This window comes from Wyeomyia smithii, chromosome 2 (genome assembly GCF_029784165.1).
Source record: "Wyeomyia smithii strain HCP4-BCI-WySm-NY-G18 chromosome 2, ASM2978416v1, whole genome shotgun sequence".
Classification (NCBI taxonomy): Eukaryota; Metazoa; Arthropoda; class Insecta; order Diptera; family Culicidae; genus Wyeomyia; species Wyeomyia smithii.
Genome location: NC_073695.1, coordinates 116,681,697 through 116,694,910, shown reverse-complemented (window position 1 = coordinate 116,694,910; position 13,214 = coordinate 116,681,697). Strand labels below are relative to the sequence as shown.

The following is a 13,214-nucleotide window of genomic DNA, read 5'->3' as shown; positions in this document are numbered from 1 at the left end:
CAATATATAGGCAAATAATACTCAATTTTTATTTATTATTTTATGTTCAATAAAGCATACTACTACTATCAATTTTTTTCTTTCTAAGTTTCTTGATACCCAAATTTTTTCTTCCTAAGTTTCTTGGACTTCAAGCGAAATAGTAAAAAACGATTAATCAATGCATTTTTAAAGTTGTAACAGTGAAATACATTACTCGGTAATGTCATGTACCTTGCATACTTTTGCATCATTATTTATGAACAATTATAATAGCTAAATTATGACTCTCCAGCATCACTGCTTTACAGTGAAAAGTAACCTTGTTGTATTTTCTACGTGACGATTGCGTTATCGGATTCAGCCAATCAGCAGCCGGTTCAAATTGGTTGAATGTAACGGTGACCAGCTGTCGCGTCTTGTCTTAGGGCGGGACGACAGCTAAACAGTGTCTTGGTGGGTGGCATTACCCGTGTCGTCTGGTACGTTGCAACGCGAATCTGAAGAGCCCTGCTTAGTTACCCCCAGCCCAACAGCTACATCAGAACAATAATTTTTAGATTATTTTCATGCTGCAATGTAATATTTGAGATTAAGGGGGTATGTGTAAAGATTTCGAATAAACCATTTTCGTTTCGAAATACAAATCAAAATTTTTTAAAAAATGTGAAACATCTAGTTGTTTGATGAATTTTTGTCGAAGAAATAAAAATTCTATCTCTTGAGGCAAAAAAGTTATTGAGCTCCAAATTGATGACCCCCTTAAAATCAGTTTTTTTACTTTATCTTTTTTATTTTAAATTTAACAGAAAAATGATATTCTGAAGAAATGAGAGCATTGTAAAAATGCATTTTTTGCAACCAGAAGTGTAGTTCTAGCTATTTTAGTTTCTGATTTATTGCGGATTTTCTCTTATTTCCAAACAATGTTTAAGGGGGCTTATTTTGAAAATACGCAAGTATGCGCAGCCGATCTCAGTGACTTTCAGTAGTATGGTTAAGAACCTCTCATTTCATAACTGTATCACGATGGAACATTGTGGAACTTTTAGAAATATGCAAATAAAACCGTCGATAAGTATAAGTAAGTTTTATAATACTCTCATTTCTTCAGAACATTATTTTTCTGTAAAAATTAAAATAAAAGAGATAGAGTAAAAAAACTGATTTTAAGGGGGTCATTAATTTGGAGCTTAATAACTTTTTTTCCCTAAGAGATAGAATTTTTATTTCTTTGACAAAAATTCATCAACTAGATTTTTTTTTCTTCACAAGTAACATCAACTAGATGTTTCACATTTTATAAAAACTTTTGGTTTGTATTTCAAAACAACTATGATTTATTCGAGATCTATACACATACCCCCTTAATCTCAAATATTACATTGCAGCATAATAATACTCAAAGAATTATGAAACTTTTGTGAACACACAATTATCAGAAAACTTATAGTTTCTTCGTAAAAGCTAATGTCCGCCTTTTTTTTAAATCCGTCCCACTGTGGGCCGGACCGATCGACTTCAGACAGGTTTGGGGTTGTTTGGGGCACCGGATGGAGTGGATAGAACTTGGTTTTGGCTTTCTGCCATCAAGTTTCATTTTTTCACATAAATCTGATGTATATATATTGTTACACTAAAACAAATTTTTCTTTCTTTTCTTTTTCGTACCATTTTTTCTGACCACGATACACGATAAAATGAGTATGATATCGGCAACAACTTTATTATTCATAGTTTTACACGATGATAAACCTTAATTTCTTCGATAACACTGTCCTACAGCGATTTAGAACTTCTGAAGTGACCAAGTGTAGGGTGTAGGTCTTGTTGAGTATAACATTCGCTCATACTAGAAATTTTCCAAACACCCCCAAAATCTGAAGTTATGGTCAAAATACGGTTTTTTGGACCATATATGTGCATATAATATTTTTTAATTCAGTCATTTATCAACCGATTTTCGATATTCAAGCAGTTTTAGAAAGGGGGCAAATAGAGCTTTCAAAATATATACAGGTTTCTATTTATATCAATAAAATATGTTGAGTTATTTGAGTTTAAATCTAATTTTTTAGATAATTTCACGCAATTTTTCAATTTAATTTGAAGTTCGCCGTCTATTTTTGAAAAAAGCATACCACAAATATACTATAATTTTGAAAGTATATTTAAATTCGAATCAAACGAAAGTAGTTTCGTGGAAATCGGTTGATATTTGGCAAAGTTATATATTTTTTAAGGAAACCAGAATTTTTGGCTTCTATCGCACATAAGGGTAAACTTTTTAGACATATTTATATGTTTTTAAAGCTCTATTTTTCGTCTTTCCAAAACAGCCAAAATATAAAAAATCGGTTGAAAAATAACCGTATTAAACATAACAATGTGGACTAAGGTAAAAAACAGGGTTTTGACCATAACTTATAATTTTCGGGGTATTTGAAAAACTTCAAGTAAATGCGCAAGTAACACTTGACTAAAGCTACAACCCACACTAAGTCACATCAGAAGTTCTTGCATTTTTTCATCATTTGTAGCTCCGTGAAATAATTGTGCGATAGAAGCCAAAAATTCTGGTTTTCTTAAAAAATATATAACTTAGCCAAATATCAACCGATTTCCACGAAACTACTTTCGTTTGATTCGAAATTGAATATACTTTCAAAATTATAGTATATTTGTGGTATGCTTCTTACAAAAATAGACGGCAAATTTCAAATTAAATTGAAAAATTGCGTGAAAATATCTAAAAAATTAGATTAAAACCCAAATAACTCATCATATTTTATTGATATTAGTAAAAAACTGTATAAATTTTAAAGCTCTATTTGTTCCCTTCCTAAAATTGCTTAAATATCGAGAATCGGTTGATAAATGACTGAATTAAAAAATATTATATGCACTGAGTTCCAAAAAACCGTATTTTGACCATAACTTCAGATTTTGGGGGTGTTTGGAAAATTTTTAGTATGAGCGAATGTTGCACTCAACAAGACTTACAACCTGCACTAGGTCACTTCAAAAGTTCTTGCATTTTTTTCATTTGTAGAACAGTGTAATCATCAAATCCCCGTGGTCCCCGTGGCTCTGTGGTTAGCGATGTCGGTCGGCTAGCTCTCCCACACGGTTGTGATATCGGGTTCGATTCCCGATCAGGTCGAGGATCTTTTCGAGCTGGAAATTTTCTCGACTCAGCACTGGGGCACGGGGGTATCGTTGTACTTATCCTACACATGCAAAATGTGAAAAAAGAACAATATCGATAACGAATTCTCTCAACTAATCTAGTTGACCGAGACCGCATAAGCCCCCCAGGCTTGCGTGTGCGATATTGTTAAATCAGAATAAGCAAGTAAGAGAAAAGACAGCACAACCAACCATAACTAATCCAAACAAACTGACATTCTCTGATTTTCCAGGTTAGGTTCTTTTTATGTCCAAGGTTATCAAAGTTAGCAAAGGGGGCGGCAAAAAATAAATAACACCAAGACGATAAAAAAGAAATATCTTTGATCAAAGTTTGTGTGCAAGTTATGACGTTTGTAACTTGCACTCAAATAAATGTTGAAAAACAACACTTTATTATTAGTATTATTTATTTCGCTTGCCTTTTGACGACACTCTCGCTGTCACTGGACTTATTTGTTGCTAAATAAAGCATTTATGCTGTCGGAAAACCAATAAAATGAACAAAACGGTTTGAGCTTTTTTTTCTTCCCCTTCTAATATTAAAGATTTTTGAAGAAGGGGGTGACATAAAATGAAAATAAAATTTGTAACGGCCTTATTGAAAATTTCCAAATTCCGCTTTATGTGATATACGAATGTCCCCTATGGCTACGGATTTCTCATTCCAACAAAAACGTTCTTTGTCGATCCGCGCTTTTTATCGTAAACTTGGTGCAGAAGCTTTTTCAGTACCATAATTAAGACAACGTTCGCTATACTTCTTTTAGAAGACACTTTATTTTTCTGTTACAGTTACACTACCAGTTGTTTTAGGAGCATACGCTTCACTTACAGGGATGTGCTGTTAATTTGCTTCATTTTAAACTTACTTATGCCCTTTATCATAAAATATGTGCCCTATCTCGCCAGTGATGAACAATTGCCAATCCAGTAATATTTACATTAACTGGGAGAGAGACACACGTGCATTGTTTTATGTACGGGTAAGATTTACTACTGTTACATGCCGTTTTCATTTATGTACTTGGTGCGCCAGTTTCGCTATGTTGTAAAATTTTGTTCCTATTTCACAAATTAGTTTAAACAATTAAAGTTAAGTATTATACTCGATTACTAGTACTGATATAATCTAGAATTCTTCCATAAAATGTTGATTCCTAGTTCAGTATTAGCAACCAAACCGGTTGGATCACAAAATGTGATTTTTTACGACCATATGATCGGTGTGATATTCAAGTGTCGTTATTAGTTTTGAAATTTTGACACATATAACCATCAAATACTGAAAGTAAACCATAATAGTTTCATTGTCTTCAAGGGTATGAGTTAATTATTATGTCTTACACTAACAATTATTCAAACTTTTTCCCAATTTTAATCTCACAATTAGAACGAATGGGTATGTTTTAACGTGCCATGTAAAATGGACTAATTATGAAAATATAAACTGTGCAGATAGAACGAAATGGTTTAGCCATTGAAGAATTTTAAATGTAACAAAAACAAAAACTGCGCACACAATAGGCAATTAAAGACAAATAATGGAACTTACGGGATGCGTGTCAGTGTAAGGGCGATAAGACTACGGATTCACGTTGATGATGAAGCAGTATTGTCACTGCTATCCATAGGTGAGCTAGATTCAATAGATGCTACAGCAGCAGCTGCTTCTTTTTCATCGCTGCTAGTAGTTGCTGTAGTTTCACAACTGCTTCTATTGCTGCCGGTTGTTGAACTTGCGCCTGTTTCAGTTTTCACCTTTTTGCAATCGTTTTCAGCTTTGGGAATATCATCTCCTGTCGAAGCAGTACGCTTTCTTGAAGCAGCACCGCTGAAGTTCGGTTTAAACTGAACAATTATTGCAGTCATATTGTCGCAACCAGTTCCGTCACCCTTTGTATGTGGAGCTAAGCAGTAGTCAAACATCTGCAAACAAGTGATAGTGAGAAAACCGTCAAACATAAAAATTCATGAAAATAGTTTTTCTTACTTCTTCACAAATTTCCGAGAGCTTCTTGGTAGGATCCCTAATGCGTTCTTGTACAAACTCAACCACGTCATCGCTCGTCATAAAGTTCCATATTCCATCGCAAGCTAATACCATGAATTCATCTTCCGGGCCAATGGTAATCTTTTTGATGTCAGGTAAGGCTGAGATCATCTGTTCTTCCGGAAGAAGTTTTTTATTCTGAAGAGAGATGAGTTCAAAGGGAAAACTGTATTTGTTTCCCCCAATTACTTGGACTATATTCACTTGCACGTACTCTCAGACCCATAGACACGTAAACATATACTCAAACTCACTCATGCACATGCACACACATAATTGCAAAAAAGGTCAAAAAGGCGCGGAGTAGGGGTGATGCCCTCATACTCAAGACGGATGGGTCGAAGTACTCAGAAGTCTCGCACTGGCGAGATGATACTTGAGCTCCGGAAGGACGCCAAGAACAAGGGGGCTACCTACAAAACGGTAGCTGAAAAGGTCCTAGGGAAGGAGGTGCAAGTGCGGGCACTCACCTCAGAAGTGACTCTCCAGCTTAAAAACCTGGACGAAATCACTGAGGGGTGCGACATTGCACAAGCCCTAAAAGCGAAGTGCGGGGTGGAGGTGGCTAAGGAGTCAATCCGCCTCCGCAAAGGTCCGGCGGGGACCCAGATAGCTACCTTCCGACTACCGTCGGCGGACGCTAACCTGGCCCTGAAAGAGGGCAAGTTGAAGGTCGGCTGGTCTGTATGTCCTCTGGGCATACTACAGCAACCAGACATTTGCTTCCGGTGCTTTGAGGGCGGACATAAGTCCTGGACCTGCAAGGGGCCCGATAGGAGCCAGCTGTGCAGGCGATGTGGAGGTGCAGGCCATAAAGCAAAGGACTGTGTGGAGTCTCCCAAGTGCATGGTATGTTCCGGGAAACGGGACGCCAAACACTTTATGGGAGGCCCCAGGTGCCCAGCCGGTAAGCCGGCTGCGAAACCACGGGCGTAAGGGTGACGCAACTGAACCTGAACCATTGCTTCGCGGCTCAGCAGCTGCTACACCAAGCAGCCACTGAGTCGTTGTCGGACATCGCCGTCATATCGGATCCCTACCGCATCCCTCCCGGAAACGGTAACTGGGTTGCGGATAAGTCCAGTTTGGCGGCCATATGTACGACGAGCAAGTTCCCGGTTCAGGAGGTTGTCTCAACCTCAGAAGAAGGGTACGTAGTTGCTAAGGTAAACGGAGTGTTCTACTGCAGTTGCTATGCTCCGCCACGTTGGTCTACCGAAAGGTTCACCCAGATGGTCGACCTCCTATCCATGGAGCTAACGGGCCTAACGCCGTTGGTGGTGGCGAGCGACTTCAACGCTTGGGCTGTTGAGTGGGGAAGTCGCTTCACGAACCAGAGGGGCCAGATCCTGTTGGGGGCTTTTGCAAAGCTCAACCTAGATCTGGCCAACGTTGGGAACAAAAGTACATTTAGCAGAAATGGTGCGGAGTCGATCATCGACGTGACGTTCTCCAGCCCAGGACTGATCAAGAACTGGAGGGTGGACGATGGCTACACTAACAGCGACCACCAGGCGGTCTGTTATAGTGTAGACAACAACGAGAGGCGGCAAGCGACGGGTAGAGCCAACACTCCGACCGTTCGCGGGTGGAAGACATCGCACTTTGATGCCGAGGTATTCGAAGAGGCAATGAGAAGGGAGCGCGAGGGGGGCAGTTGGATCCGCCCGACTGCTGACCAACTAGTTGCTATGCTATCGCGGGCGTGCGACGCCACCATGCCTAGGACTCGCCAACCTAGAGATGGAAAGCCACCGGTTTACTGGTGGACGGACGCGATAGCCGACCTTCGCAGTGCGTGCCTCCGTGCAAGACGGAGGATGCAGCGTGCGCGAAACGAAGAAGAGAGGACAGAGCGCCGCGCAGCATTCAGTTCGGCAAGATCGATGCTAAAGAGTGCGATAAAGGCCAGCAAGAGGGCCTGCTTCGATAGGCTATGTGCGAGTGCCAATACAAATCCGTGGGGTGACGCCTACAGGATCGTAATGGCCAAGACTAAAGGCGCGCTGGCGCCTGCAGAGCGATCACCAGCGATGCTGGAGCGTATCATCGAGGGACTCTTTCCACGCCACGAGCCAAGTCCTTGGCCTCCGGCAGTCGAGTCTCACGTCCGACGTTCCAGTATCTCAGACATAGACCAGAGATGGTCGGCCAACCTGCCGAGCATCCAATCCGTGAGCGACGACAGCCGTGTCGAGGCAGGGGAGGAGGCTAGGGTTACGAATGAGGAACTCATCGTGATCGCCAAATCCCTAAAGGTGAGCAAGGCACCGGGACCGGATGGTATCCCTAACCTGGCGATCAGGCTGGCGATAAAAACGGCCCCCGGGCTGTTCAGGGCAGTCATGCAGAGGTGCCTGGATGACTGTCTCTTTCCGGACAGGTGGAAGCGGCAGAGACTGGTCTTATTGCCGAAGGCTGGGAAACCGCCAGGGGACCCATCGGCATATAGGCCTATCTGCCTGCTGGACACCGCGGGCAAGGTGCTTGAGAGGATCATCCTCAACAGACTGGTGAGGTACACGGAGGGTGTACACGGTCTGGCAAGTAACCAGTTCGGCTTCCGGAAGGGCAGGTCCACGCTGGACGCAATCTCTTCCGTCATCAATACGGCGGAGGTAGCAATCCAGCGCAAGAGAAGGGGAATACGCTACTGCGTAATCGTCACGCTCGACGTGAAGAACGCGTTCAATAGTGCCAGTTGGGACTCCATAGCGCTCGCGCTCAGGAGCATCCATGTACCGGTGTCGCTGTACAAGATTCTGGAAAATTATTTCCAGAATCGAGTACTTGTTTACGACACGGAGGAGGGTCAGAAGTGCGTCCCAATTACCGCAGGAGTTCCGCAAGGTTCTATCCTGGGCCCGGTGTTGTGGAATGTCATGTATGACGGAGTGTTGAAACTCAAGTTCCCTGTAGGGGTTGTGATCGTCGGCTTTGCAGACGACATAACGCTGGAGGTTTACGGCGAGTCTATCGAGGAGGTCGAGTTGACGGCCGCGCACTGTATACGCAAGGTCGAGGACTGGATGCGCTCCAGGAAACTGGAGCTCGCGCATCATAAGACGGAGGTCACGGTTGTGAACAACCGTAAATCGGAGCAACAGGCGGTGGTCAGAGTCGGAGACTGCACCATCACCTCGAAGCGATCCCTGAAGCTCTTGGGGGTTATGGTGGACGACAAGCTCACGTTCGGGAGTCACGTCGACTATGCCTGTAAGAGGGCCTCATCGGCTATTGCAGCACTATCTCGTATGATGTCCAATAGCTCAGCGGTTTATGGCAGCAAGCGAAGACGCGTCCCAATTACCGCAGGAGTTCCGCAAGGTTCTATCCTGGGCCCGGTGTTGTGGAATGTCATGTATGACGGAGTGTTGAAACTCAAGTTCCCTGTAGGGGTTGTGATCGTCGGCTTTGCAGACGACATAACGCTGGAGGTTTACGGCGAGTCTATCGAGGAGGTCGAGTTGACGGCCGCGCACTGTATACGCAAGGTCGAGGACTGGATGCGCTCCAGGAAACTGGAGCTCGCGCATCATAAGACGGAGGTCACGGTTGTGAACAACCGTAAATCGGAGCAACAGGCGGTGGTCAGAGTCGGAGACTGCACCATCACCTCGAAGCGATCCCTGAAGCTCTTGGGGGTTATGGTGGACGACAAGCTCACGTTCGGGAGTCACGTCGACTATGCCTGTAAGAGGGCCTCATCGGCTATTGCAGCACTATCTCGTATGATGTCCAATAGCTCAGCGGTTTATGGCAGCAAGCGAAGACTTCTTGCCAGCGTGGTTTCGTCCATACTTAGGTATGGTGGGCCAGTGTGGTCCAGAGCGCTAGGTACTAACAGTTACCGTGGTAAACTGGAAAGTACCTACAGGCTCATGTGCCTGAGAGTTGCGAGTGCGTATCGTACGGTGTCATACGATGCAATCTGTGTCTTGTCCGGCATGATGCCTATCAGCATCGCCATCAAGGAGGACAGAGAGTGTTTCGACCACCGTGACACAAGGGGCATACGAGGTACCAGAAGGTCATTCTCGATGCTCCGCTGGCAGCGGGAATGGTCCAACTCCACAAAGGGCAGATGGACGCACCGACTCATACCGGAGATATCCGGCTGGGTCGGGAGACGACATGGTGAAGTGAACTTCCACCTGACACAAATCCTGTCAGGCCATGGTTGTTTCAGGCAATATCTGCACAGGTTCGGACACGCGGTGTCCCCCATGTGTCCCGAGTGCGTGGAGGAGGAGGAGACTGCTGAGCATGTCTTCTTCGTATGCCCCCGTTTCGCAAGAGCGAGGAGCAACATGATGGCTGTGAGCGGGCCTGGCACTACTCCGGACAATCTAGTCCGGAGGATGTGCGACGACCCGGACATCTGGAACGCGGTCTGTGCGGCCGCCTCTCAGATTGTTCTGGAGCTGCAACGTGTGTGGCGGGTCAACCACCAACACGCCAGTGGTAGCTAATTACCAGTCTCCAGGTAGTTAGCTAGGAGGTTATAAGAGTAAAGAGGGTGCATCACGCACAAAAGCCACTCCCCGACGTAATACTTAACCGTCGTTCCGGGAAGACCAGGGCTGGAGACTGGAGGGGTTTTAGTGGGTCGGGACAGGGATCAGTAGGTGTCTGGGCGAGTGTAACTACCCCAGCATCTCTCCCCTAGTCTCATCCCCACACCCTGAGTTCTCTTCTCAGGTGTCTGTTTGCAGATTTCCCCGCCACCTTTAAAAAAAAAAAAAAAAACACATAATTGCAACGTACCATTTTATACCCATGATCACCAATAGCTCGTGATAAGTTCAATCCTCCATTGACACGACCATCCAGTGTTACACGACCTCCAGCCTTCTGGATTCGATCGAACTCAATCTGATCTTCGGGTTTATGATCGAAGCTCATCTCTAGAGCTTTGCCTTCACGACAAACAACACATCGTGAGTCTCCTACAACACATGAGTTACGAATTGTCTGAAATTTTATAGCAACATTTTACCTGCATTGGCTACCAGCAGTTCCTTTTCATGCAGTAATGCCACAACAGCTGTGCATCCACTATCTTTGCCCGGTTCATCAGTGATGTTGTTCATGAATGCTTCATCCTCTTCATTCATGTATTCTTCTTCATCCTCTTCATATTCACCCTCTTCTTCTTCTTCCTCTTCGCTTCCTTCCTCACTAGACAAGAAATAAGTTATCAAACGATAATAAAATTATATCCATTTTCATTTACCAATAATGATCTTCCTCTCCATCTTCGGTACTGGAGGTTTCGTTAGCGTCGGCGACTGGTGGAAATTCTTCATCAGTGTCAGTTTCATCGTCTTCGGAGTCATCATCCACCAGGTTTGGTCCATTGGTGGTTTGGCGTTTTTTGGATGCAGCAGGGGAAGATGAAGTTCCTGCAGAAGAGCTGTCTACCTTAGATCCGCCGTTCTTGTTGGCAGATGTCCCTGCTTCACCGGAGTTAGTATTACTTGAAACAATGCCATTCTCCTGAGCTGATAAAGCTGAAGAAGAAGATACAGTAGATTTGCCAGCCGATTCTGTTGTTTCGCCATTGACTGCAGGATCAGAAGACTTTATTTCTCCTAAATTAGATTTCACTTCTTCGCCGGGTTTAGACGAAGACGAACTATCTGGAGCACAATCTTCCTTGGGTACTGCTGAACCGATTCCATCTGTATCGCTAATCTCATTGCTTTGCTCAGCTTTTGTAACTGAGGATTCTGGATTCTGGCTCTCCTCTGCTTTGTTACTGGAGCTACTTACAGTAGAATCTGCTGCATCCGAGATGCTGGTTTTGGCGTCGCTAGATACATCTGCCTCTGCGTTGGATGTTCCAGCTGCAGAATTACCTGTATCGGTAGAGCTTGGATCGGACACATCGTTGGTATCCGACAACAGACCCTTTCGTTTACCTTTCAAGTATGGGGATAATGGCTTAGAGCAATCTCCCTCTTTAACCTTGTTCAGGATAGGATTTTTTTTGTCCTTCTTGTACATCTGCAGAACTTCATTCAACGGCATGCAAGCCTCCTTGCACAGGTCGTCGACATTATCATCCTCTTCTTCTTCGTCTTCTTCTTCTACGGCTTCTTCGCCGTTTGTTTTGTCAGACAATTTTTTCAGCTCCTCAATCACTGTTTCTTCCAGCAACGTGGCATCAAAACCAATAAAGGCATCTTTCAAAGCCTGCTCAAAGTTTTTGGCTTTGTACGATTCTAAAGTTTTTAGAAACGCTGGAAGATGTAAACTGCAGTACTGGGCTACCTCTGAACCACCATGTCCATCGTAGACAGCAAAAAAAGAAGTATTTTCGTCGAAATTCAGGATACAGTTATGAGCGTCCTGGAAGAAGAAATAACATTGTATTCAATATCACTTTTAGTTTGAGTATCAGCTTAGAAGAGACTGTTATTGACAGTAGGATTGTGTGGCGGTTTGCCTCTCAATTGTCATGCTAGTTGCGAAATCTTTGATTAATAAACAGATGGTCTAGTTCCGAATTGAAATGTAGCACCAAGGGTTTGCATTTTATTGGATGGAATATGATATAACTAAAATAGGGTATCGGCTTTATTATCGTCAGGTTTTACCCGCTATCGTGAGGGGGGTAAATGATGTCCTAGAGCGTAATTGATGGTTCTTCATAATGCAGAGTATCTTCCCGCGAAAGATTAGTTCTCTAATACTTCATTAACCCCCTGGACGATAATTGAACAAACCTGACGATAATAGAGTTGATAATTAGGTTAAACTTTCTGGGGAAGGCGAATTTGTAGAGTAACATACCTTATAATATTCTTAATAAGAAGTTATTATCACTAAATGAATAAAATTTATCGCTCCATTCCAACCATACGCATCAATGTCTCGGCTAAGAAACTAGCAGAGACCTTAATGCGTATGGCTAGCTCGTATCCGTTGATGTTTTGTTTCTGATTTAATACTAGTAAGAATAAATAAAAAAAATCGCTTTTAGAGTACAACCTTATACTTTTCTAGGTGAGATCATGGGTGAGATGAGATTCGCAAGTACCCTTTGCAGATTATGTCTGCGACAGTTTTAGTCTATAGCCGGTACGGTGCCTGTTCGCATTAATCATAAAGGTTCCTATTTTTAATCCTGTACAAGGCATCCACACATGTTACTACATTTTCATAAATTATTAGATGTGTAACCTGATTCATAATTGCAAAGTTTATCATATTATAATGAAACGTATTGATGTTGTCATAACCGGCAAAATTTTACCGTTATGATGGAGTTATTAATTGTAAGAAACAAAGTTATAGTTTTCACGGCGTTATATATTCTAATTAACATATTATATGAACATTTTTGTACTTTGAGATAAAATAATTTGAGTATAATTCAAAATATTTTAGAAGTTTTAATACACGAGTTAATTTGTCTAATGAACTTAAATATCGAATGAAGTAGGTATTTGTAAAACTAAACGCACTCTTCGATTGACAGACCAACACTACCACATGAATATTTTTTCGACTTCCCTACTGTTTTTCTACCGTGGATAAACCAAGATGCCGGAACATGACCATGCCGGGAAATTGAAAATCCAACAACACAGAATACCGCTTTGCTACATACCTCTTGACTGATTCGCCAACCCTGCATCGAACTGGAACCGGATACAAGCATGTCATTTCCCTCGTCGTGTGAGTCTTTCGTCGTAAGAGGTTCTGAAAGATACGCGCCCATTTTGGCTTACAGTAGAAGCGTTCAGCTTATTATTTGCTGGATTATTTTGCTTGAATAGTTCACCTATTTTATTCACAAACGCAAAGATCAACACTTATTATTTCGGAGTTCTGATGCACATAGTACAAAACGGAAATAAAACTAATTTGGTTGCGTGCATTTAGCTGTTTCAGCGGTTTTTTTTCTGAAAATTACCACGACAGCGGCGACAGAGTTCAGCGAACACCGCACCAAAAACACTATCTGTTAAAGTTTGCGTCGGAT

The 13,214-nt window shown here is 42.7% G+C and overlaps 1 protein-coding gene across 1 annotated transcript; it reads right to left on the bottom strand.

Annotated features, from left to right (window-relative positions):
- Positions 1–3,924: 3,924 nt before the first annotated feature.
- On the bottom strand, positions 3,925–13,214 carry LOC129724204 (probable protein phosphatase CG10417). The gene is made up of 7 exons (XM_055678904.1): positions 13,014–13,214; positions 12,840–12,955; positions 10,458–11,575; positions 10,221–10,402; positions 9,989–10,170; positions 5,162–5,359; positions 3,925–5,097 (listed from the first exon to the last, which is right to left on the bottom strand). The coding sequence occupies exons 2-7, from the start codon at positions 12,948–12,950 to the stop codon at positions 4,762–4,764; spliced, it is 2,127 nt and encodes a 708-aa protein (XP_055534879.1). The 5' UTR covers positions 12,951–12,955; positions 13,014–13,214; the 3' UTR covers positions 3,925–4,761.